At 41.3% G+C, this 25,383-nt stretch overlaps 1 protein-coding gene across 2 annotated transcripts; it reads left to right on the top strand.

Moving 5' to 3' along the window:
- The first annotated feature begins 530 nt into the window (after positions 1–530).
- aop (anterior open) lies at positions 531–24,477 on the top strand. Of its 2 annotated transcripts, none has more exons than XM_017154271.3 (4): positions 531–1,434; positions 21,011–22,269; positions 22,843–23,629; positions 23,692–24,477. In XM_017154271.3, exons 2-4 carry the CDS (start codon positions 21,087–21,089, stop codon positions 23,939–23,941), a joined length of 2,220 nt encoding a protein of 739 aa, XP_017009760.2. In that variant the 5' UTR covers positions 531–1,434; positions 21,011–21,086; the 3' UTR covers positions 23,942–24,477. The 2 variants fall into 2 exon arrangements, with proteins under 2 accessions (XP_017009760.2, XP_017009761.2); XM_017154272.3 differs by lacking the exon at positions 531–1,434 and adding an exon at positions 20,082–20,191.
- The last annotated feature ends 906 nt before the right edge of the window (positions 24,478–25,383 follow it).

Raw genomic sequence — 25,383 nt, 5'->3', positions numbered from 1 at the left:
TCTTTCGGAAGTGAAAACTAGAACAGGGCCGATTGCCTGTTTAAAAGTACTCAAACTATCCAAATAAAATATTTATGTATAACCTGACTGTTAATTGATATGCGTCATTTTCTTCATAACTTAATACAGTGTATGCAATTGGAAAAATATTTTTATTTAACTACAAATCATATTTATTTTATTAAAAATTTGTTAGGAATCTTCCCCAATTTATTTTTTTGTTTAACAGACTACAACAAGCTTCCACTGTACTTAAAAAATACGGTTCCGGCTTAAGATATAAATCTTGGACTCTAAAACGGATCAAAGCGCGACTTCCTTAAATAATTATCTTATTTTCGTATTCTTCGCGAGGCGCCAGTTCTCAGAGAGCGCAAAGACGGACAAGAGCAAACACGTTCGCTCGCGCTCTCTTCCCTTCCCCATTCTCGCTCTTTCCGGCTCTCTCCGCTCGTTCGGCACATGCGCTGGCAGCGACGCCGCTGCTTTGTTCGCCCGAAATCGAATCGCCACCAAATCGCCAGCAAAACGCTAGAAACTGTCGTGGGAGGCGGACGTGCTCAAGTGTCGCTCCTGAAAGCAACTAGACATTCGCTGTAAATGCCAAACTAATATGTTTTAAATTGATTAATTCACAATTAATAGAATTTAACTCCTGTGCGCGTTGAGTCGTTGAGGAATAACGGTTCTTCCCGCAGCCAACTTAACGCGGGCGTGTGTTTACTTTACTTTGCCCAAAGTGCGAGAGTGTGTGCGCGAAACGGAAATAAGAAATAAACAAGAGCGACGACAACAACAACAGCAACGCAACAAGAAGTGTAAGCAAAAGTGAAAAGGAAGACGAAAGAGGAAATGCTAAAGTACAGCAACAACAACAACAAGAAGCACAATAAATACACGAACAAAACGCCAGAGTGCAAGTGCATCGCGTGAGTGTCTTACAGTGTGCGTGTGCGTTTGTGTGTTAGCTTGAGTGTGCCTGTGCGAGTGTGTTGGTGAGGCGGCGGAAGTAGAAACGTTTGACTTGTTCTTCTGCGCTGCGCCTTCTTTATTTGCTCCGCTTTGCGGCTGGCATTCGTCGCAGAACGAAGCGAAAATAAAAACAAAAACAGAGAGCCAGGATTAGCCCCAAAAGCACACAACCACCGCCCACTGATTACCCCCCACGAAAAAGAAACAGAAACACAAAAACAACAATGGCAACTTGGCGCGACGCCCTCTTCGTCATCAGCAGATAACAACAAGAAAAACATCGAATTAACAACAACAAAAACAAAGCAAAAAGCTAAAGCATTCTGGGATCTGGACATATCCGCTTCCGCGTTGCTTCTGTCGCTAAAAAGCTCAAGAATCGAATCCGAAGCCCAGCGCAAACAGACAAAATCACTCGCTCACCTCACAGTTCGTCACCACCGTGCACAGTGGAGCAAACAGGTAAGAAAATGGAAAAAATGTACCATCTAACTGGCGTATAATCACTGATTTATGGGAAGAAACGATGCAAGTTTAATCTCACTCAAAATTCAAGTACAATCTACGCTATAGGAATTTTTAAGAACCAAAAAAACTTAAAAGTACACTTTGTTTTGTTCATTCGAACTATTATTAGGACTTTGAAATAAAAAAGATAACATTTGTAAGCATTCAAGTCATGTATATAATAGACATAAAATTTTAAAAATATGCCTTTTTTATAGTCTTTAAATTTGACAAGTTCCAAGCCATTACAGGTTTTTTCTTTAAACAGTGTTAACAGACGTTTTCCTTGTATCAGCATCAGCCCATAATCATTTTTGCTTTATTACGAAATGGTTAAAACACCATCTTTTGGTACATGTATTTCCCATAACTACGTCACAATGGTCATGAAAACACAAAAACTGTCTTGTCTGAGCAGCTGATAAATAATTGCTCCACCTTAATCTGCTGTTGGTTATCTGCTAAATATGACTTCTCCACTTCGCTCCACCCAACGTCTTACAATGTTTGAGTTTTTGGTCTCCGGTTGAGGTCAACAATTTGTCGGATCTACACGTGTAAACAGATAACTTGGGGCTATATTTGGAGCGTACTATATACGAGAGATGGAAGACTCGGCAACAACGGTTTATCTAAGGTTTTATTTGATTTATTTGCGTGTTATTTTAGAGAATCTGATTGTGGCATTTTCATTGGGGCTTGTTTAAATATTAAGAGTTACAATTTTATGGGTGTGTTTCAAAGTTTAATTAATATTTTGGTTATCAGATTGCTTTTACTAAGTACTAATTTATATTTAAATTTATCAGATTTTATATTGACCAGATTTCTTATAAATAAAATGAAAAGTTAACGACTGGAACTTGATCTAAAAAATCATGCGGTCGAGAACCATTATAATATGATATGATAGTAATTTCTCTTCCCAGGCCAACTATTTCGAGTTGTATTGTATTCATTGCACGCTCCACTGATTCCTTAGCATTCTACGATACAAACAAGATCGATTCACTTGGAAAATAGCTTTTCCTATTCACATTCCACGCCACTCCATATTACGGTACCTGGGGTGCTTTTCGTAATGCCTGTTGCATCACATTGGCTAGTCCCAAGTTTTCCGCTTCGAAAATAAAGAAAACCGTAATTATCGAGAGCTCAGTGCATGTCTTGGACTGCATATCGGTATGCTATATGCTATATGGCTGGCTATATGTTATAGAACCGAGCATTCGGGAATGATTCTTCTGTTCGGTTCACGAGTCTCTTGTTGCATGCACTTTTCTATGGAAGTGAAGTGAAACAAAAGCGGAGCGTTGAGCTCCAATTAGGGTGACTCCGACTTCGGCGACTCTGGCAAGCGTCAGCGAAATCTTATCGCATTGGCGCTATGGCGAAAAGAAATATTCACACTCATATAAACGTACAGACGTACAAACATATATAGTAGGTATATAAAAAAAGTAAAACAGCCAGCAGAATTGTGTTTATTTATTTGCCTTTGCCGACCGACGACGTCGAACAAATCAGCCAAACAGTTCCTGCTTCTGCCGCAGCTATAAGGTATTCGTCGTATATATGGGGTATGTGGGGATTTTCACAGGGTGGGACGGGGGGTGCCAACTAGACACACACCTGATCGTGCGCCACCTCCGTTATTTTATAATTTTTTTTTAGATGAGAGCAGAATTTACGCCAATAAATTTCATTATGTACAAAACAAACACGCACAACAGGAGTCGGGTAAACAGGGAAATGATCGAATTGAGATCTAAAACGGTTTCTTTCATTATGGAATTGTGAAATTTTGATATTTCATTATTAAGGTTGTATGACCAAAATTTTTTTATGTTTTATCACTCATAAAGAAATTTATATGTTTTTATTATTTTTTTAAGGACTTACAATTTTCTAAATTATATCGTTTGGTACATGTTTTGGCTATACAAAAAATTAGATCAAAAACTAAAATATTTTTTTAAGGATTTTCATAAGTAGTAATACTGAGTCTTACCTATTTACCTGGTTATGACTGTAAGTGCGGATGTATTAAGATTTGTTTTTCAAAAAAATAAACAGTTTCTCTCTTCAATTAGCGGGAAACGAAATAAAACTTGTAGAAGCTGCGATTTTGCTCGACGGCGGTTTTCCTTTCCTGGTTCTCTCTTTCTCCGCCCCCTTTCGGCCACCCCCCGAGAGACTTGGCCTGGTGACCAGCCGGCGGCAGAAAAGCGGCAAAAGCAGCGTAAATACAATAAATTAAATTCACTTCCGCATTGCTCCCAACAAAAAAAGGCAAAGAAGCAAAAACAACGTAATGGGGGAATGGATGGGTGAGTGTGTGATTGTGTGAGTGGGGCGAAAGACAAACGACGTAAGAGAAAGAGCACGGCAAGTGCACGGAAGCGAGAGAGCGGGTCAAAAGTGTTAGCGGTGGGGAGAGGGGGACAGAGAAAGAGACAGGCGACGATCGCAAGAAAAAGAGGAAGGTGGAGGAGCACAGCAAACAGGTATAAAAACTGTTGATCGTGGGGAAGAGAGGGAGGGAGATGGAGCAAGAAAACATCGACCTATTCCCTCGCACACACACACACTCGGCCAGCAACTGACTCACTCACACTCACACGTGCGAATCACAGCCAAGACAAAAAAAGCAACAACGACAACTATAAGCAGCGGCAAAATAATGAAGGAAAGAGGAAGAAAACGCCAAGCAGCAGCAAAAACAACAATAAAAAACGCCTTAAAGCGGCTGAGATATTAACACAAAATGCCGAACAAGCAAAAAGTGCATGTGAGTGTGTGCGTGTCGCTCTCTTTTTTCCAAGTTTGTAAAAAAATACTAAAAAGAAGTCGGAAAAAAACGACATGACAAGTTCTTTAGAAGGGTCAACTATTTGATGGATAATTTGTGATTAGAGTTGAACGAATCAAATAGTTAGTATAATTTAGAGTTGCTACAATGGAATTATTATTTGTTTTACAACAAATAAGGGAAAAGATATGATAAACCACAAAACCGCCCAGTTTATCAAATTAGTGTCACACAAGGGTTAAGGTCTCGCAAACCTCACACACACACTGATAAATCAATGTTTTTTGTTGTGGTCTTCTTCTTGTTTTTCCTTTATTTTTGGTTTTGTTGTTGGGGCCAATGCTTTAGCAGATTTTCTGCTTCTTGCCCTTTCGCTTCCTTTCCTTCTATTTCGCTTGAATTTTTTGTTGCTTGTTGTAACTTGCATGCGGAAGCTTGCATTCAATACAAATGCCACACATTTACATACATTCAGAGATGCATTAATACATATGTGCATAAGTATGTTTATATTGTTGTTATCGCCCAGCAGATGTTGCTATTGTTGTTGGCCGCTGTTTTTGTACATTTGCATTTATAAAGCAGCGAACGAACCACTTGTGCGTACTATACATCCCATTGTAACCCATTTTATAGTGCAACGAAATCACACTAACCTGAATTTGCCATAAATGCTGCCAGCTTCCATTACGTCGTGTCTCAAATTCGCTAAAAGAAATAAAGAAAGTAGTGCAAAAGGCAGGCGAGAAAAGCAACAACAACAACACTCCAATCAACGATCGTGCGAATTTGCCATTAAAAGCGGTAAAATATACACTTCCCCCTCTCTTCACACTCTTCTCTCTGTCTCTGTTTTACCTGGCAACAACAACAGTGGGTGAGCTTTGGGGATTTTGGGAGTTGCCATTAAGGATGTGTCGTCAGTGCACAGTGGGAATATCTATAGCGGTTGCTCACAGGAAACTTTGATGTTGTGTCTTAATGTCAATGAGATCATGTTCGGAATAATTCCAGCTTTCAGGAAATGATTCACAGTGATACTCGCTATATTTCCGAGTAATGCAATTTTTATTATGCGGTTAAATGATAGAGAGCTAAACCATAAAATGAAATATGTACGTAAATAGTAGCTAGATCATTAAAGTATTTTTTAAAATATATATAAACAGTTTTTGTTGGCGATCGTACTCTTCAAATTACTTATTAATCTTTTAAGAATTTGTTTTGTAAACAAAGAACAAAAATTTCCTACTAAAAAAATCTTTTTAGGTGAATATTTAAGATGATCAATTTCAAAGACTAAAAGTTATTTCAGCAAAATAAAATACCAAAAAAAAATAAACTGACTGGCTGTTTCCGGCATTCGAAATTTATATCCCTAACTTTCCTATGCAATCTACTTAGTTCTGCACTTGCATCTGTTTTCAACGATCTCCACCCAACTGGCGGCCCATTCATCTTGCACTTCTGACAATTTCCCGCAATCTTTTCTCACGATCATCATTTCCCCATGTTTCCCAATTTCTGCCCGCACCGAAAACCCACCAAAACCTAGTACACTAATACTCGTATTACTCCACTAGTGCGATTTGTTGTTTTTGTAGCCTCCTTAGCTGGCTGTCTTGGCTATCGCTGTCTCTATCGCAACGGCCTATACCCGTCTCTTTCGACGCTGTCTGAGTAACCTGTTGTGTGAATTATGTTACGAACGTAACGTGTTTCAAAATATAGGAAGTCTTGCTTGAGTTATAATACTCCGCTCAACTCGACTTTGGTGCTTTAACGGTGACTTGCTATTATCTAACTACACAAAGAGTGGGAGAAGGAGAGAAAGAGAGGGAGAAAGAAGCGAACGAAGCGAAGCAACAAACAGAAAAAGCAAACACACAAACAGCACAAAAATATTCGCCGCATTTTGTGCAGTTTGTGGCACATTTTCCTTTTGGCACACATACGGAAAAGGAGAAAGGGGGCACAGAGGGTGGGTAGAGTGGGTGGCAAAAAGGGGGGCAAAAGTACATCAAGCAAGAAGTGGAGTAAAGTTGTGGAAAGTCGCTTTTAAGTCGTCGTCTGTCGATGCAACACAATTAGGTAATTTTCCTTCTTTCTTCTTATTGAACTCCCATGGGAGGAGAAGAGAGGGGGGTGGTTAACCCCTCCTCCCCTGCCCCCCTAAAGGGGGGAATTGCGTGGTGGATAACGTAACAGTTTTGGGTGCACCTAGCTAAAGCTGATGGCGTAACGCCAAAAAGGAAGTATCCGTAACGCTTGTCTATCGCAAGAGATAAAACCAGAGAGTGAAAAACAAGGAAAAAATTCGAGCTGGAAGAAAGACACGACGGTACGACGGGGGTCTCGAGAGTTACACACCCAAGTTTTATAGACCTGGTAACAAGAGATACTTGAAGCGACCCTTCCTACGTCACCGTTACCGACGATTGTCCATTACTGTCTTTATCTAGTACAAAAGGTAACTGTAACTGTTCGGGACTGATAACTAATACAGTGTGAAAAACCAAAAAGAACACTTGGAAAACACGTTTTTTGATATAGAATTAGTTCTTATAAAGCCTAGTATTGTAAAAAAATAAAAAAATTTCCTTTAAAAAATATTTAGTATACAACAAGTGAATTGTGTTCCAAAAGCATTTAATCCTTAATAATTAATTTATAATTACATTTTAGATATTATCTTTTGGGTTTGCGATTATCTGGATAATGCCATAAATAACGTTCAAATAGACAACCCATAATTTAAAAAAAACTAAAGACCATTTTTTTTCTTTACTGTAACCATTCAGAATGGAAAAGGAATAGAATAGCAGAATAGAATTTACTACCTGTAGGAAATCGAACCCGAACCCCCTACAACCCTAACCTTTGACCTACCTGTTGAACCTACAACAATGAATTGAGTTGAAAGCGGAACAGGTTCGCAACTTTGTGGGTGGTCCCTTGGCAATAATTGTCACTCTCGAGACCCTAACTGTGCGACCCTCTCACGACCCCTCCTCCCGGCAACAACTAGCTCTCGATATGATCCCGACCTAAATCGACCCCTCGACTTGACCCGAGAAAACAAAACGCACAATGAAGTTTTGGCATTTGGCACTTCAAGGAAATTGCATTCAAAAGGCGGAAGAAGGAAGAGCAGTGAAGCGGTGGGCGTTCCGAAACAGCAGGCTCTTCACGGAGAACAATGCAGCAGCAGCTGAGGTTCCTCATCCTCGACGTCATCCTCCCTAATTTTCCTACTTCAAAACTCAGCGGGCAGCGATGAGGAAATTTTGCCATTTATTGAGCCACACTTGCAATGAATTATGTACGAGAAATGCACAATAGTAGTTTGTTTTTAAGGGCGTTTCTAATTTGCGAAAGATTTCTGCCATTTTAAAAATTTCTATATTCGATTGCCACATACTATGATTGTTACTTAAACATTTCTAAAAAACTACTATATCTGTATTTACGCAAATAAATTTTCTTTTTTTTTTTTTGTTTAAATCGCATTTTGGCAAATCTTTCATAAATCAATTTGATTTGAAAGCCGATAGCATAGATAACGAGCTACGAAATTCCTTTTTTCGGGACCCACAAGTTGGTAAATCCTACGTGCATTGGTAGTATATGTACAAACAGGTGTGCGTTTGGCCATAATCAGTCGTTTGGTTTTGGGGCTGACTGATAAGGCAACTGGAAAAAAAAGCAGCACGGAACCAAAGTCATGTGGGTGGTAAAGGGGTGGCAGTGAGGAAGAGGTGCCAAAATGTGTTTACGATAGAGTGAGTGGACTTTGTGGGGTGGTGGTAGGGGGCTTTTGGGGAACCGGAAATGACGGCAGTACAAGAATTTACGCTTTTGCTTTGGATTCGAGTGGTGGTAGTGTTTTTTTCGGTCTTAATTGATACAGTAATCAGTCGCTATCCATGTCACATTTACCATTACCCTTTTTTTTTGTTTTCACCATTATTTATTTATTTTTATTACACTTCTAGTTATACAATGCACATACAAACATACGTAGTTACTCTTTGGGCACACGTATAATCGTAAAATGTGGAAAGAAAAGAAGCAGCCAAAACAAAAGTATTTCGTTTTTATTTTTGGCTCTTTTTTTTGTGTTGCTTTTCCTTTTGTTTAATCATATCGCATGGTATTCACAAGTGTTATTATAATGATTGCAGTTGTTGTTGGGCCGAGAATATTGGGCTGTTCAATTATTTACACCTTGATACGCAGAGATACGAGTTTGGAGATTATTTTATGGCTCCTTTGGTCAGGGCAGCACTTCAAAATGCGTTCACGCAAAGGTGGAACCGCAAAATATAAATAGGGTTAGATCCCAAGGTCGAAAAAGGGTAAAGTGGGGTTGTTTCAAATAGGCGATACGTTGGGATTCGGAAGGATCTTGAGAACTTTTTGTTAAGTGTGTTTTTATTTCATAAAATTAGATAATATTATCATAGTATGTTTAGTTTAAAATATTAATTCCACATTTTTACTAATTCTTCTTTTTTTTATTTATTTTCAGGTAATTAAAAAACATAATACTTGATCTAATGGTTAAGGAAATCGGTTAGAATTTCTAATAAAATATTTGTAAGTCTACATACCATTTTAAAAATTTCTAAGAACTAGAAGATTTTATAATTCTTGCTACTAATCATTGTAATTATCAAAGTAAAAGTGATCGTAAAATATAAGAATATTTATTTACTTAGTTATTTCCAAGATCTAAACAGGCCTAAAGCAATCGTATTAGTTTGGAAAGAGTTCCTCTAAAAACTCATCTCACATCAAAGACCACTTGGCAGTGCTCTTCTTCCTACTCAAGGAAGTCAGTTGTCTCTGCTCAAGTGGCAAAGAATCCTCTTCCTACTCCTCATCCCCAGCAGAGCAGAGCACCTAAGACGAAATTGTTTTATTAATACTGGAATTACAGTTGAGAAATTTTCAAGCGAATGCCGCCCTGTCTGCGGACCAAGTGTCAAATGAAACGACAGCCTCGAAAATACCCTCGGGCCAGATGAGATGAACCCACAAATGAGGGAATGGGATGGGGATGGTATGGGGGTCCGAGTCAAGCAGGAGATTATATTATAATTTTCCAAGTAAGGCAAACACGAATTAAAACAAACAACAAAATTGACACGAACAGCACGTAGCGGCGCAATGATGTTGAAGGAGCTGGAAACAGAAACGGAGATTCAGCTTCAGATTCAGATTCCCGAGCCTCAGATGAAGGCACTCTCCTCTATCCTCTATTGTCGCCAAATTCATAATTAGCAGCAGCTTAAATGAGTTCTTGGCCGCCGGCAATGCGCAGAGCAACCTCAAGAGATCCCCAGATCTTAGAGGGTCTGTCTATTACAATTGTTAGTTCTTGGATAGCCCGATTCTGGGTATTCCTCTTGTCCTCTTGTTGTCTCGTGTGCTGAGTGTTGTGGTTATTTCTTTTTTATCTCATTAGGTCGCTTTGCCACGTTTTAGTGGCTACTTAAGAGCAACTTGCGGCATCGCCAGCAATTGTTTATTATTATTGTGCCCACACTCACTCTTATGCCATTGTCCGTGCTTATCAAGCTTTTGCTTCTAGTCCCCCTGAATATATATACGAATATATGTATATATATATATAATTATCATCATTATTGTGAGCTTGTGTAAAAAACAATCTCTGGAGAAGCCTTTTCAAAATGTGCGCGCTCGCCTTCTAATCAGCTCTCTCTTAAAATAACAAAAGTAATAAGCCAAACTATCGAAGTGCAGTCGGGAAATTCCGCCTGGAAACCGAAATCAAATTGGTTGTAACACTTGAGGAAATGCTTTTTAACCCCGCCCCCTTCTAAGTACGTTGAATGCAATTGATTGATTGATACTACACGTTTCCTTGATGATTAAGAAATCAATAGGTTCGAGAGGTGAAACAGCTTTGCAACGTTTCCGACGAGTCTGGTATTTCCAGCTAATAAATAGTTTACAATCTATCATAATATTTGAAAAAGTAAGATGATTATAATAATTTCCCAAGAGATTATATACAATTTCTTAAATCTCTCTGAAACAATTCACTGGCACTGTTCAATTAAAAGCTGTTCTAGATGGAGTATTTGTTTTAATGTCTTATCTGTAATCCGGTTCCGTTTCCAACGTTTACGATGTTTGTAATGCTCTTGCCCTAATCAATAATTCGTGTGTCGCCCTTTTCCCAAAAACCCCATCGCTTAAAGATATGGGCCAATTTCCTGAACACGCTATAAAGCATTAGCTCATGTATTACATATGGAACCGCGATTATATACTTTTGATTCCCACAATCGAATTGTCGGAGGAAGTGGGTAATGGTCGTAATGAAGACAATGATGATGATGTTACTGATGATGACTTCTCATGCAATTGATAAACAATTCTTCCTGCTGCGTCCTCAACGGACTTGGCATTTCCTTGCCTTTGTAGATGTTTACAACCTGTAGACGGATGGTATTAACTTACGCGCACTTATTCTTTATACGATCAGATTTTTTTTTTTGCATTTCCCTGTTCCCTGCGTCTCTTGGAACCTGATTGTGATTATAGACAAGCGTCAGCGTCTCTCTGTTTCTGTTTTCTGTAGCTTGAACATCCGCTTCCGCATTTATTAAGTGTCTTTCCACGACGACGCTTAAAACGTTCCACACAGCACAGCGCAAGTTAAGTTCAGTTCGGTTCGGTTGGGTTGAGTTCAGTTCGTTTAGAACGTTTTTACAATTCAGGTTTGGCGGGCTAGCTCTTGGCTTTGTTTTTTCTTTGCTATTTTTTTTTTTTTTTTGCTGCTCGTTCTCCTCTGTAATTAAGATGCGAAGCGCGATCGTCAAAGTTCTTTGGCTCCGAATGCGGCGAAGAGGAGGAGGAAGCGGCTTCGCCATGCATGCCTAGATGTTAGCTACACACAAAAAAATTTGCTTGGTAAAATTGACCAACGAAGATAGTTACGTAACTATTAAAATAGTTACGTGTATTTTGTTTTTGCTTTGGGTTTGTGTCTTTGCTAATTGTGTGTATTTTGTTGTTGTGAAATGACAATTTACTTAGTAGAATTGACAATTTTGCTGGTTGGGGCCTGTTTGACAATTATTACAGTTGATTTTACCAAGTTTTTTTTTTGTGTGTATGTATGTGCTTGATTACTAGTGCAAATACTAACTACCGGTTTAGATGCCCGACCAGATTGTGACCAGAAAAAAAAAATAGAAATAGCCGGACGATCGAGTCAGCAAACGATCACTTATTGCACACAGAAAGAATTAGGTTTAAGATCAAGAATATGATCTTAGAAATGGAAAAGAAATTAAAGTCATTGTATTTTGATAATGTTGAATTTTATAAATATATTAAAAATGTTTAAATGTATTTTTACTTTTTATAAATATGAATTTAGTTCTCCGAAAGACATTTTTCCCGCAGTGTAAGTGGCTCAGCTAGCTGAATCGTTGTAGTTGGGTTGCTTTTTCGACGGACTCCGATCTAATTGCCCACAGGAAGCTGGAAGATCAGGCCGATCAATAGTCAAACCACCGGAGCAGGAAGTCGCTAAAAGTCTTTCTTCGATGGGAAGACAGAAGTAAAGTGAAGTGAAGGAGAGTCAGTATGACTGAAGTCCCGAGTCTAGTCAGATTGCTCTATGTATCTATGCGTTATCTTATCTGCGGAGGGGGCATATTTGTTATGAACTTACTGAAACTCAAGCAAATCGTAAACATTTCATAATACATATAAACATTATGGTGGAAGTGTGCGACGACGACGGATAGCGGAACATGTTGTATCTTTTATGTGCTCTGTCTATTTCTGTTGGTCTTTATCAGAGAGCAGCGACACCTAAGACAACAAGTAATCCTAGTTTACAGATATATATCGCCCATGTGAAGCGCCAAAGGCCTCCGCAGCAGGTGTGTGCCGAGGACGGGATCTGGAAATGGAACTGGAATTGGAATTGGGACTACGATTGCGACTGCGACTGGGGATCTTATCAGCTTGATGGACAAGGTTCCTTTAGTGTTCTTCTGTCGGTGCGGCCGGCAGAAGATTGTGTTGATGGGTGGCTTGTGGGTGGTTCAGTGATGATCTTCGGAAATGTTTACTTTTGAAATTAAATGGTATTTAACTTAAGATCAGGGATTAAGGTATTGAAAGTCATGCCATTACAGTGAACATCCTGCATATCAAGGTGATTCTATAATATCTTACGAACATTTACTAGTCAATTTCTTGACTTTTCTAGCTCCCCTTATTGTCTTCCCCGCGTTTTTCAATCTAAACTCTACTTAAGAGTATTTTGTGGTCTTCAAACACGGAAGCAACTCATGTCAACCAACTCAATTGAACCCATACTGACCCCGACCCCAGGCCAAAAAAGACGCACATGACATGTCCACTGCCCGTTGCCATTGCCTCCCCCTTTTTCCTTCGGAATCCCCGCCAGCTTGGCAACCCCCATTCGATATAAGAGGCAAACATTAAATTCTTGCTGCAGGCAGCAGTCCAACAATGATGATGATGATGATGCTGATGACTGCCTTATTAAGTTAGGATGGTGGGCAGAAGGCACAGCATAGTGGAGGAGGGGCGGAGAAGATTGATGCAAGTGCGAGAAAATCGCAAAGAGTTGAAACAAAAACACAGATGCGACTAATTGAATGTAATGGGCACAAATGATGCGGTTGATGCGGTCTAGGTCTATGAGTATCCAGCTCCTCACCAGCAAACCCATCTAAACACTGGGAGAAATGAAATTGAGACGGTCTAAAGAATTTGCGGTTACGTAGCGTTACACAAAATTAGTTTAACTTTTGTTTCAGAAATCTAAAGAAGTTGCGTTTTGTATTTTTTTTGTTTAAATCTGTGTGGGAATTTATATTTTTTTTAAGAGATTACAAGAATGATAGTTTCATTTTCTCTCAGTGCATTTATATCCCCCTACCATCAGCCCCTCCTTTGAGCAAAAACTAGAATGATTTTGAACTCTTGTCTGGGCGTTTGATGAACTCATCCATCGTATGGAAATGGAATATCTGACTAGAGATCTCCAGCATCTTTCTCCCTCTCTCGTTCGCTTTGTGGTTCTTTTTATTTCTAGGTAGTTAGCTACCGATTCGATCATAAGCGTTATGATAATGATCATAACGATGATGCTGTGCCTTTGCGCTCTTTGTTTTCCGATTGTTCCAATGCTCATTATGATCTCGGATATCTCCCTAGTCATGAGAATGATCAGCATAGAAGAGATGTGTGTGTTTTTTTTGTTGTGGTTTGAGTTTGCATATTTATAAAATAAAAAAAAAAACAAAAAATACCGAAAAGGTTATCGAACGTTTGATATCATTAGGCAGTCCATCCATCTCGCTCCCCCTTTCGAGACCCGACGAGCATATAAAGATGAACAATGAGGCAGCAGAAAGAGTTCCACAAAAAAGAGGTAGAAATAAAACAAAAACAAAGAAAACATCGACTTGAAGCCGAGATTTGAGCTACATTAGAACAAACACGTCACGTAACGCCTCCAGCAGCTGTAGATCGCCCCATCTCGTTTTTTATTTTTACTACACCTCTCTTTTTTTCCGATCGAGCAAAACAAAAGAGCTCGGAGCTAAAGCTGGAGAAGAGGAAGAAGATATTAATGTTGGCCAGATCTTGTCGCCTGATCAAAAGAGAAAACTACAGTGGTAAAAAATTTTTTAAAAATATATTTTTAAAAAAAATGTATAATTTTTAGAAACCAATATTAATTCTCTTGGTTAAAAGTAAGAACTTTTCGACTCAGTTTCGAAGTTATTTTCTTTCTGGAGACCACTGTATTATAATGACCCATACAAAGTGTTAGGTGGAAGGGAATTGCCTGTGGCTTTCCTTTCTTTTTTTTATTTAATTTACAGCTACCGCAAGGCTTTGGGTCTGGGACCGATTTGAGATCGGGACTTAAGCTTCTCCAAAAGTGCGTAACGATGATTGATTTGCCTGAGCTTGAGCTTTGAGCTTCCCTTGTTGTTTGAGGGTTTGCCCCAAAAAAAAGGCCGAAGAAATAACAATAAAACAAAAGAAAAATGCCTACGGCGCTTTAAGCTGAGCATATAAACTGACGATCTAGACAGAAAATGAACCGCAGACATTTGGTTTTATTTGCCCGCTTCTTCGCATACTTTTTCTATATATTTATTTCGATTTTTTGCTGCGAAGAAGAACCCGGAATTGGCATTTTTATTTATTTATTTTTTTTTTTTACTTTTTTTTTGTATGAGTGAGGGATACCAATATACCAATACAGCCAAGCAAAGGCAAACACAAATAGCAAACACGATACGCTCACGCGCTTGTTATGCACGCTCAGCAGCGTCTATGAGTGGTGGAAAAAAAGGGGTATTACGGGGCATTCGGGGGCTAAGGTAAATCAAGAGTTACGAGCGTTGTTGCTGTTTCTTAAATATACGAAAGACGACGACGACGAGTGTTGGCCCGCTGGTGAGCAGTTATAAAAGCAAAGCAGGTCGTTGACTTAGCTATTTCGAATTTTGAATATCTTTTTTTATGCTTATTAATTGAGTATTTGATATGAGCGAACCGCACACATAAGGAAATATCTGAAATACACGTGCAAAAAAGTAAACACATCCATAGGAAACCAACTTGAACTCGAACCCTAAGTGAACCTATACCATTATTACTCATTGTTTATTGATTGCCAAATGTCTGTGATATTTGGTTGACTCTTTACAAAATTTACAAGAAAGTTGAAACTTAGAACTTTTTCATTAAAATTTCTATGAGAGAGAAGTCCAATTACTTTACATGATGCATAGTAATAATATGATCTTGACTGTTGAACTGTTATATTACGAAATATAAAGAATAGATATTATATGATTCATTGAAATTCCGAAAGGCAACGATCGGCATTGTAAGATCCTTTATTGGCTGAGTGAATCCCTCGGATTCCCTTACATTTGGCCGTCAAAAGAATATCTTTTATCTACCACTATCGATATGAATCGAACTCAGGACCCCCGAGTAAACTTATTGAATTACAGACAATTTGAGGACTAGGGTCAAATCCCTTGGCTTTAGGGGTTGATTTAGGGCCAGACCAAAAACACCAGCACCACACCGAAAAGAACAGAGATAAACAAAAACGATGCTGCACTTGAGCTCTTGCTCAAGGAAGACCTCATAAAAGAGATCAAATGTCAACGACAGCAACAGCACCACCACTATAAGCACCACATGCCTCGTCATTCTTCCTTTCAGTTACTTCATTCCATTCTTTGATGGGTTTCGAACAGATCCGTAGCCGGGTTTCCAAGAAGTCCTACAAGATGTAAAGCAAAGTGCAGATCAGGTAGGGGAAGGACGGACGCATTTCCTCATTGCTGCTCCTCTACCTGATCATCACACTGAGGGAAAAGTCGGTGTGGGTTCGCAACTAAATTGAAGTCTAAACAAGAGAGAACGTTATAGTCGGGTGCCCCGACTATCAGATACCCGTTACTCAGGTAAAGGGAGTGCGAGGGAGATGGAGATAGAGATAGAAAACGTTGATCACGCATAACTTTTTAACGAATGGACCGATTTGAAAAATTTCTTCTACATTTCGATAGGTATTGATAAACACCATAAAACTGCATTTTTACTTTTCCGAAATATTGAAATTTTTAAAATCGTATATAAGGGATTGTGGGCGTTAGAGGGGGCGTGGCACTCTTTTGAAACAAACTTGCGCTGCGTAGGAACTCCTAGAATCTGCATGCAAAGTGTCAATCTTCTAGCTTTTATAGTTTCCGAGATCTCAGCGTTCATACGGACAGACGGACAGACAGACAGACGGACAGACGGACAGACGGACATGGCTAGATCGACTCGGCTAGTGATCCTGATCAAGAATATATATAGTTTATAGGGTCGGAAACGCTTCCTTCTGCCTGTTACATACTTTTGCACGAATCTAGTATACCCTTTTACTCTACGAGTAACGGGTATAAAAATAATGTTCTAATAAATATTTGGATAAATACTACCTAAGGTTTTGAATTGCGAAAAATATTTTTTATAATTTTTGAAAAGTCTCTCAGTGTAGAAAAGGAGACAGCATTCCTCGCACTCTCTCTTTCTTGCACCTTCCCTTCGATCGAGCGTTGAGCCGTTAATCTTAATACGCCATGGCTGCTGTCGCTTCTGTCTCTCTTCGGGTTCCTTTTCCCCGTCTTTTCTGGCTATCAGATTTTCTTATTTTCCCATCGTTCTTACTGCGCAGCACTTGATGCACACACACAGTATGTGTGCCGGCAGAGGGGCGGGGGCGTGGCGGGGGTTCCGAAGAGAAGAGGATGCGCCTGCGGAAATTACTCATTAACGTTCAACTCCTGCACTCCCGGCACTGGGGTGATTCACTTGCAAGCTGGAATTCCAGCTGCGTCTAGGAGTGCCGATCAAAAATGCCATTCGAGTGTCATCTTAGGGGGCTAAGCGATAGGGAAGTACTATAGTATAGGATTATAAGTGAAATCTGAGCTGGAAGCTACTCTTCAGTTAATATTTCTTTGCTTAATCCTTTGCTCTTTTTGTGAAGGAATTTACTTAAGAATATCCAAATAATTAAAATTTTTTCCATAAAAGGCCTTGGTTCATTAAATTTAAATTTCAATTCTTTCGGAAGCCTTTACTTAGATTTCATACAGTAGATAGGGTTAATAGTGCTAAAATCCAAGCTGGCATGAACGTTTAACTTAATCTTATCTGATTGCTGTCCTTTTTATTCTCTTCTGTAGGAACTCTTACCTCCTCGACTTCCTTATCCGCCTTTCAGATCTTCCATGTCCCATTTTCTAGCGTTTCCGATCCCACGATCCCACACACGAAAGACGCCTTCCTCCACCTTCTCACTCTTTTTTTTCCATCGCCAAAAACGGAAACATTGCAAATACTTGTAGAAAAGACCCCATGAAATTCTTTTAACCCATTTGTATGTTTTTGGTTTTCCAGCTTTCCTTCCACTCCCCCTGGCATTTATTTCTTTTTTCTTTCTTTTCTAAACTGATCGTTTTATAATTTTCGTTTGTAATTTCCGTTGAAACCGGTTCGAGATCGTTCGCATACCATACCTCCGATTTTGAACTACCTGTGTGCCTGAGTTGATTTCGAGTTGTGCCAGAAAGAGAGGTGAGTGAATGCTGCTCTTTTCGGATTCTTCTCTGCCGCGCCTCCTGCGCCGAGATTTAGAAATATTTTACTCTTATTGCGTGCGTGAGACGACTCTGCCTCTCTCCCTCTGCTCCAAACTGTGGCACTGAAAGAAATCTGTAATATTATTTTTAAAATAATACATTTTTCAAAGATTTTCAGCGATTTGCAGCTCAGTATGCAGGGCCCCATGTTGGGCGCCAACTATTTTTTTCAGTTTATTTACAATCGATGAACCACATTGGGTTCCTTGTAAATATTTTTCCCTTCAGTTTTTCAAGTGTATATCCCCAACTCTGCTTCTTCCTTAACTGCTGCCCTGCCCCTTCCTTATTGTTTTCTTTTTGTAGCTATGCTGATGAGCATTCATTTGTCATTTTACTACGTGCCACCGACTCCAACTTTTAGCCGAATGTTTATTTATTTTGTGTTGCTGGTGCTGCGGAACATGTGTGCACTAGAATATATGATTTTATTTTAGTGAAAACTCAACCATGTGTTGTGGCAACCGAAATAACACGTAGGATCGTTTTTGTCCGAGTGTTTGTGTGTCTGTCTGTCTGTGTGTGGAGTGCGCACAATCAGCAGCGGGGCATCAGCATTTACCTCTAGCTCTCTTCGAAAACAAATAGATCGGATCGGTTGTGGATCGGATAGACAGACCCCCTCTAAGCCATGTACATGCACAATAAAATATTCAAGATGATTATTATCATCCCCATCATCGTCATCGTGCTCCCCTCCCCCCAACCACCTCCTTTTTTCCCCATCTCGCCATCACAAATATTTCATGTTCTCTCGCCAGCGCTCACTTGTTGAAAGCGCTTCCCGGAGAATGAGGAAGTTTCTTTCGGGAGAGCAAGGCAGTCGAGTCAGTCGGGGAGTGATGCGAGATAAATCTGAACATGTGTGCAGCGAAAATGTCTGGTCCGGCTATATATGTGGGATACAGCACAGGACAAGGAAATAGTAAGGAAGGATAGTAAATAATTCCCCAAACAGTAAAAAAAAAACCAAAATTCTATTAAAAGAAAATTAAGAAATTTGTAAAGTAGTTTCATGGTTAATGATATATATCCAAAGGAATATTGATATTGTGAATTCCCTGACCACTTGATTGCTTACTTTTGCTGTGAACAGGGTGCCATTCGTTTGGCTTATGCTACTCCCTTACCTTCTCCTCAAGATCCCCGTCTCTTCATCTTCATCTCGATCCACCGACTGAGACTTGCTGCTCTCTTTACCCACTGGCGGATTTATTAGTTGCCCCATCGCAGCAGCGTCTTTCTCCAACACGGGCTACTCCCATCCCACTCCCTCCCTCTTCCTCGGGTGCTGCTGCTTTTGGAAACGGGTTTTCTGTTTGGAATGTGCACTTCCGTTTGCTGCTGCAGCAAGATACGAGAGTGGGCAATGGGCACGGCTTTCAAGTTTCGAGAGACGTTCGACTGGGCCGCTCCCCCCGGGCCCCCGCCCCGCACATTTCTACCCCTTGGTGGCTGGTGTGCCATCAATACATTCGCTTATGTTGAAATCTTTACAGCAAACGATCACCGCCATGTGTGTATACGTCTTTCGGTTTCGGTTGTGTGTCTGCGTTTGGTTTGTACACATCCGGAATGGCAGTGTACTGCCGCCCATGCACACCCATACACCCGAAGAGATCTCACATTTTTGGTGGAAATTACCATATTGAGAAATTTACAATTAAAAAGCTTTTGCTGAAAGACTTTGGCGACTAAGAAATGCTCTAAGAATGTACTTTTAATTTGCACTTCCGAATGGTTATTTTTATTATTCTTTTCTTTTTGGCAACCTTTAATGAAACTTTCGAAAATATAACCGGGAAGTGAAATTGAAACCAAGGTTGTGGAAATTTTTGAATTTATATAGCTTGAGGTGTGAATTGTCGACAAGCGGATATGTCGGATATGAAAGCGGAAGATGCCTAAAGGGGATTTAAGGTAAGGCCCCACGTTGGGCGCCAACTATACTATAACTATTAAAGCCATTAAAAAAAGTAGGGGAAGTAAGATCAATAAGATATTTTATGATCGTCAGGTGTTAAATTATTGTCTCCGTGTAGCGCATTCTCTAGTTCGTTGTGGTTGAATCTTTTTTTATAATATTTTTTTTTGGAACGATCTTCTCCGCTCTTGCTCTTTTTCCCTCTTGTCTGCCTGCGCCGCGGTCGCTGCGGGGGTGTGTTGCTGCCGCTGCCGAAGATGCCCGCTGAGCGGAGATGTCGAGGAGGAACAAGAAGGGAAGGGAAGGCAGGGGAAGAGAGAAAGAGGTCCGGTCCAGACCTCTGCCGCTGCCTGATGATCCTCTGCTGCTGCGACGGCTCTCCCTCTGCCGTCGCTGCCAGTGAGTCACGCTCTTGGCTCTCCGAGATCGAGATCCCGCCGCCAGTTTGCGCCAAGTAGTGTTCGGATGCGCTTGCCCGCTATAGTATATATCGCTATATCATCATCATCGTCCATACACACGCACAAATAGATCGTTCCGTCGCCGCTGTTGTTTTTGTTATTCTTGCGTTCGGCGTTCGGAGGAGAGATATATTATTTGTTTATTTCATCCGCATCCATCGGCTGCCCCGCGACGATTATGAAGAAATCTGATTTGGTTGGAATGCGAATATCTGTCTGAGTGTCGCTCTCCTCGGATCGAATCGAAACGGATTGGATTGGATCGGTATGTGTGGCGTCGGGAGCGGGATCAGAGTGTATATCCCCCTGCCCTGCCAAAAGGCTAGGTGATGTGTCCGCTTAGATATTTCTCTGGCGGAAGTGTGTCGACGAGTGATCAACAACATCCATTGGCCACATCCTTTTGCGATGGAGATTTCTCAGTAGTGAACTTTAAACCGCCAGAAGAACAGTGTGTTTCGGCATCCATGCCAGAATCTGTGGTAGTTTTCCATGAGTGATTTACCCAGTATTTAAAAGAAATAAAATGTTTCGAAAGAAATGATTCAAATGGTTTTGTGAAATCATGTATGATGGGTTTTATGATCGCTAAAAAATTGACAAGTTGTTGAATGCATAACACCATCTAAAAAGTACACCTTCCAAAGGATTTTAAAAGGAACAAATTATTAAAAAATCTAAGTAAAATGGATAACTTCAGTGTTCAGCTCAGTTTCAGTTCAGTGTTTTTCTATGGATGTGATTCATGATGCACAACATTTAGTTGGATTACTCAGGGCAATATCTCAAACGAAGATAGAATAATGCAATGAAAACTTGAAAATATATATATACGAGAAAGTAGTATTCACTTACTCACATATTACTATTTTTATCGGTTACGGACTAAATTTTGAAAGAAATGAATATCAAGTTTTAGTTTGGATAACTTATGGATTATCCCCATTTAATAATATTTGCTTTAGTATGTAATCTTGAAAATGTAAATAATAATCATAAGCCTCTTCTATTTTAATGGCTTTTACGATTAAGTTCCTTTTGGCAATTATAAATTTTTAACCTTTTTCTCCTTCTTCATTTTTAGATAACACAATTTGAAGGCAACTCGAGTGGCTCCTACAGACCAGGAACCAGGACACTTCCTTACAAACTGTGGCTGCATGTCCAAAATGAAAATGCTCCCAGTACAGTTATCATTGAACTCGCTGAATCCCGGCATCTGGAGCGATGTGCTCTGGCGCTGCCCCCCGGCGCCGTCCAGCCAGCTGGCGGAGCTCAAAACACAACTGCCCCCGTCCCTGCCCTCCGATCCGCGCCTCTGGAGCCGCGAGGATGTGCTCGTCTTCCTGCGCTTCTGTGTCCGCGAATTCGATCTCCCCAAGCTCGACTTTGATCTCTTCCAAATGAACGGCAAGGCGCTGTGCCTGCTGACACGAGCGGACTTTGGTCACCGGTGTCCGGGTGCCGGGGATGTGCTACACAATGTGCTGCAGATGTTGATCATAGAGTCCCACATGATGCAGTGGCATCTGCCCAACAGTCCAGTGACGCCCACCAGTCGTTATCCCCTGTCGCCGCACAGTCATCCGCCGACACCGACGTGGCCACCGCTGAATGCTCCGCCGGAGAACAGTCCCTTCCACAATTCGCCACACGGTCTGGCGGGTCATCATTTTATGGCACCGAATTCGGTGACGCTGAGTCCGCCGCCCTCGGTGGATTCCCAGGCGAGTAGTCCACCGCAGGCACCGTATCAGAATGGAGGAGGTGCCACAGGAGGAGCAGCAGCAGGTGGAGTCGTTCCAGCAAACGGAGGAGCTACCACAAGCAATCCCACATCGTCGAGCAGCTCCAGCAGCACCGGAAGTAATGGCTCCTCGCAGCCAAACATAATGCCCATGAAGGGCATTAGCAGTGCCAGCAGCAATCACTCCGATTCCGAGGAGGAGTACTCGGAGACCAGTGGTGGCTTGGGCAAGATGCCACCGGCACCGCCGTCCTACAGCACGGCCAGTCCGCCGGGAACACCGATACTGAAAGACATCAAGCCGAATTGGACGCAACAGCTCACGAATAACTTTGTGAACTCGTGGTCCCAGCAGCAACAACAGCAGCAACAGCAACAGGCTGCTGCAGTGGCCGCCGTAGCAGCAGCTCAGGCGCAGCAGCAACAGTTGCAGCAACAACAGCAGCAGCAACAATTGCCCCAGAAACTGACCCTGGATAATACTGCTGGCCCAGTGGTGGCCCCTGCCGGAGGATCCATCTCCGCACCGACGACGCCCAGTTATATGTACAAAGCCAAAAGGGAGTTCTTCCCCGAGAACTCGGAGCCCAATACAAGTAAGTTGTGAAATCAAGTTATTATACCCGTTACTCGTAGAGTAAAAGGGTATATTGTATTCGTGCAAAAGTATGTAACAGGGAGAAGGCAGCATTTCCGACCCTATAAAGTATATATATAGTATAGCCGAGTCGATATAGCCATGTCCGTCTGTCTGTCCGTCCGTATAAACGCTGAGATCTCGGAATCTACAAAAGCTAGAAGGTTGAGATTTCCCACACATATTCTTGGGCTTCCTATGCAGCGCAAGTTTATTTCAGCCGAGCGCCACGCCCCCTCTAACGCTCACAATCGCCCACTAATCTGGCGCTTACTCCTTTAAAGATTTTCGACAAGTATAAATGTAATTTTGTTGCGTATATTTATACCTATCGAAATGTAGAAGACCTTTTTCAAATCGGACCATTCATTGAAAAGTTATGCTCAATCAAAATGTTATATATCCATATCCCTCGCACTCCCTTTAGCCGATTAACGGGTATTAGATAGTCGGGACACCAACCCGACTATAGCGTTCTCTCTTGCTTTCCTAAACAAAAACTTACCCTTGTTTTACCCTTTCTCAATTATAGATGGTCGCCTGTTGTGGGACTTTCTGCAACAGCTGCTGAACGATCGCAACCAGAAGTACAGCGATCTGATAGCCTGGAAGTGCCGCGATACGGGCGTCTTCAAGATCGTCGATCCCGCTGGGCTGGCCAAGTTGTGGGGCATCCAGAAGAATCATCTGTCCATGAACTACGACAAGATGTCGCGTGCCCTGCGCTATTACTACAGGGTGAACATACTGCGCAAGGTGCAGGGCGAGCGACATTGCTATCAGTTTCTGCGCAATCCCACGGAGCTGAAGAACATTAAGAATATATCGCTGTTGCGGCAAACGACGCCGGCGAATGGCAATGGAGGATCATCAATGCCGCAGGGCAGCAATCAGGCGCCCGGAAGTCCAGCTGGCCAGAATTGGAATACCCAGCAACAGTCGCAGCAGCAGCAACAGCAGCAATCGCCCCAGCGTCCCGCCTCGCGGAATGGCCCCATGAGCCTGCCCGCCGTGGCAGCGGTGGCAGCAGCAGCCGCTGCGGCCTACGGTCCACCGCCCACATCGCCGCTCTTTATGCACGCGATCAATGGAGCCTTCCACTACCTTTCGGCGGCGGCTGCTGGTCCGCCACCCAATTCCCCTGCCCTGAACACCCCGTCCGCTGTCGGAGGACCCGACAAGTTCCAGTTCCACCCGCTGAAGCTGGAGAATGGCTCGGGATCGGGTTCGGGTTCGGAGAGCGCTGGCGAGGATCTGAAGCCCACGGATCTGAGTGTGAGCAGCAAGAGCAACGCCACCAGCAACGAGGACTGCTATCCGTAAGTGGATTGCTTCGAATTCTCTATAAACCAGTGTGTTAATACAATTTTCCGCTCTGCAGGCTCATCCGCAACGCTGACGGCCTGACGACCATCAAGCTGATACGCTATAACGATCACCAGGGAGCCCCTTCGCCAGCGGAGCCCCAATCTCCCAAGCCGGATGACCAACAGCCCAACGCTTCCAATGCCAGCAGCAGCTCACCCAGGCCGATGGATCAGGCCAGTGAACAGGCACAACAGCCGGTGCCAATGGAAAGCGATTGTAATGGCGGCGAGTCGGAGGATTCCTTCCGGCATATGCGGCAGTAGAGGAAGCAGTATCCTGTATCCAGTATCCTTCCCTTCCGAACACACACACAACATTACCTGAGAAAAAAATGGGACCAGCACAAGAAGCGCACAGAACATATAAACAGACACCCTGCTGGACAAAGATCTGGATGCCTTTCGGTTAGGATGGGTCGCTCAGAATGCAAACGAAACGGAGAACTAATCGTTGTAGAAAGTGGAGCTTAAAATGAGAATTCAAAAGAAATTATTTTTCGTTACATATAAATTGGTATTCAATATTCAATTTGAAAATAAGAAAACCTCCTTCTAGTTCTTTGCATATGAAAAACGGCCTGTCTGACTCTCTGTATATAGAAATCACATCTGCATAAACAAAAAAACACACAATCATACATACATATACTTTATACATCAAGCGTATTTATTAAGCTAAACTAAGCGAAAGCAAAATGCATGTAATTTCGTTGTTGTAAGTAGATTTCTTGAGCCGGCGCAGCGCAGCCTTCAAATATGTGCCAATTTCTACATTTATCAAAAAAAAAGAAAAACAAAAAGCCTAACCATAATCAATTAAATGAGTAATAAAGTAGCGATTAAGTAAGAATTAGCCAGTAGCCTAGCGCGTAAGTGTTGCCACCTTTGAGCTTTACAAATGTTGCCTCAACAATGGTTTCAAATTTATGAAAACGAAAAACCAACAAACATTGTTACAATCGAACGAAAGTGAAGGAAATATGAAATTTGAATTGTTGGTGAAATTGTTAATTGATATACAAATCAGCGTAGAAAGAGTTTTTTGTATACAACAAGGCAAATTGATTTCTTGTGATAACAACAACAGAATTATCTTTGATTCACATTGGCTGAATGGTCCCGAAGCAAGAGCATTTCCATAAACGCGAAACTGAAACAGTTTTGTGATCCTTGTGCTGCAAGGATGGGGTTGCTCTGTCTTCATGATCAGCCTGAAAAGAGAGCTTTCAAAATTCAATTTCAATTGAGCCCCTAGCCCTAGATACACTGCAACATGAAAATACACATTATAAACATTTAAAAAAGAAAAACATTGGCTTCCATTTTAATATAGCAATGATGATACACACAAGCATATATGTATACACATTAGTTTTCTATTATTATCATTACTTTTATTATATTATTTGTACGTTAGCTTAGGCGGCTGCAATTAAATGGCAGCCCAGCAGCAGTAGCAGCAAATGAAGGTGTTCATTTAAGCATTAACAACTTTAGTTTGTAAAACGCTTACGATCTTACCACCACCACACACCACCCCACCCACCACCACCACGCCCACTCACCAGCTAAAAACAATGAAACAATAGAAAATGTACATTTGAAGCACTTTATTAATTATATTTAACCGAATGAAGCGAGTTTGGGAGAGAGATATCATCAATGCACGTTCATACATTTAGCCTGTAGTGCAACTGTAATTATTA

This window comes from Drosophila takahashii, chromosome 2L, assembly GCF_030179915.1.
Source record: "Drosophila takahashii strain IR98-3 E-12201 chromosome 2L, DtakHiC1v2, whole genome shotgun sequence".
Lineage (NCBI taxonomy): Eukaryota > Metazoa > Arthropoda > Insecta > Diptera > Drosophilidae > Drosophila > Drosophila takahashii.
Note: the sequence above shows the minus strand (reverse complement) of the source record. Positions and strands in the feature narration are given on the sequence as shown.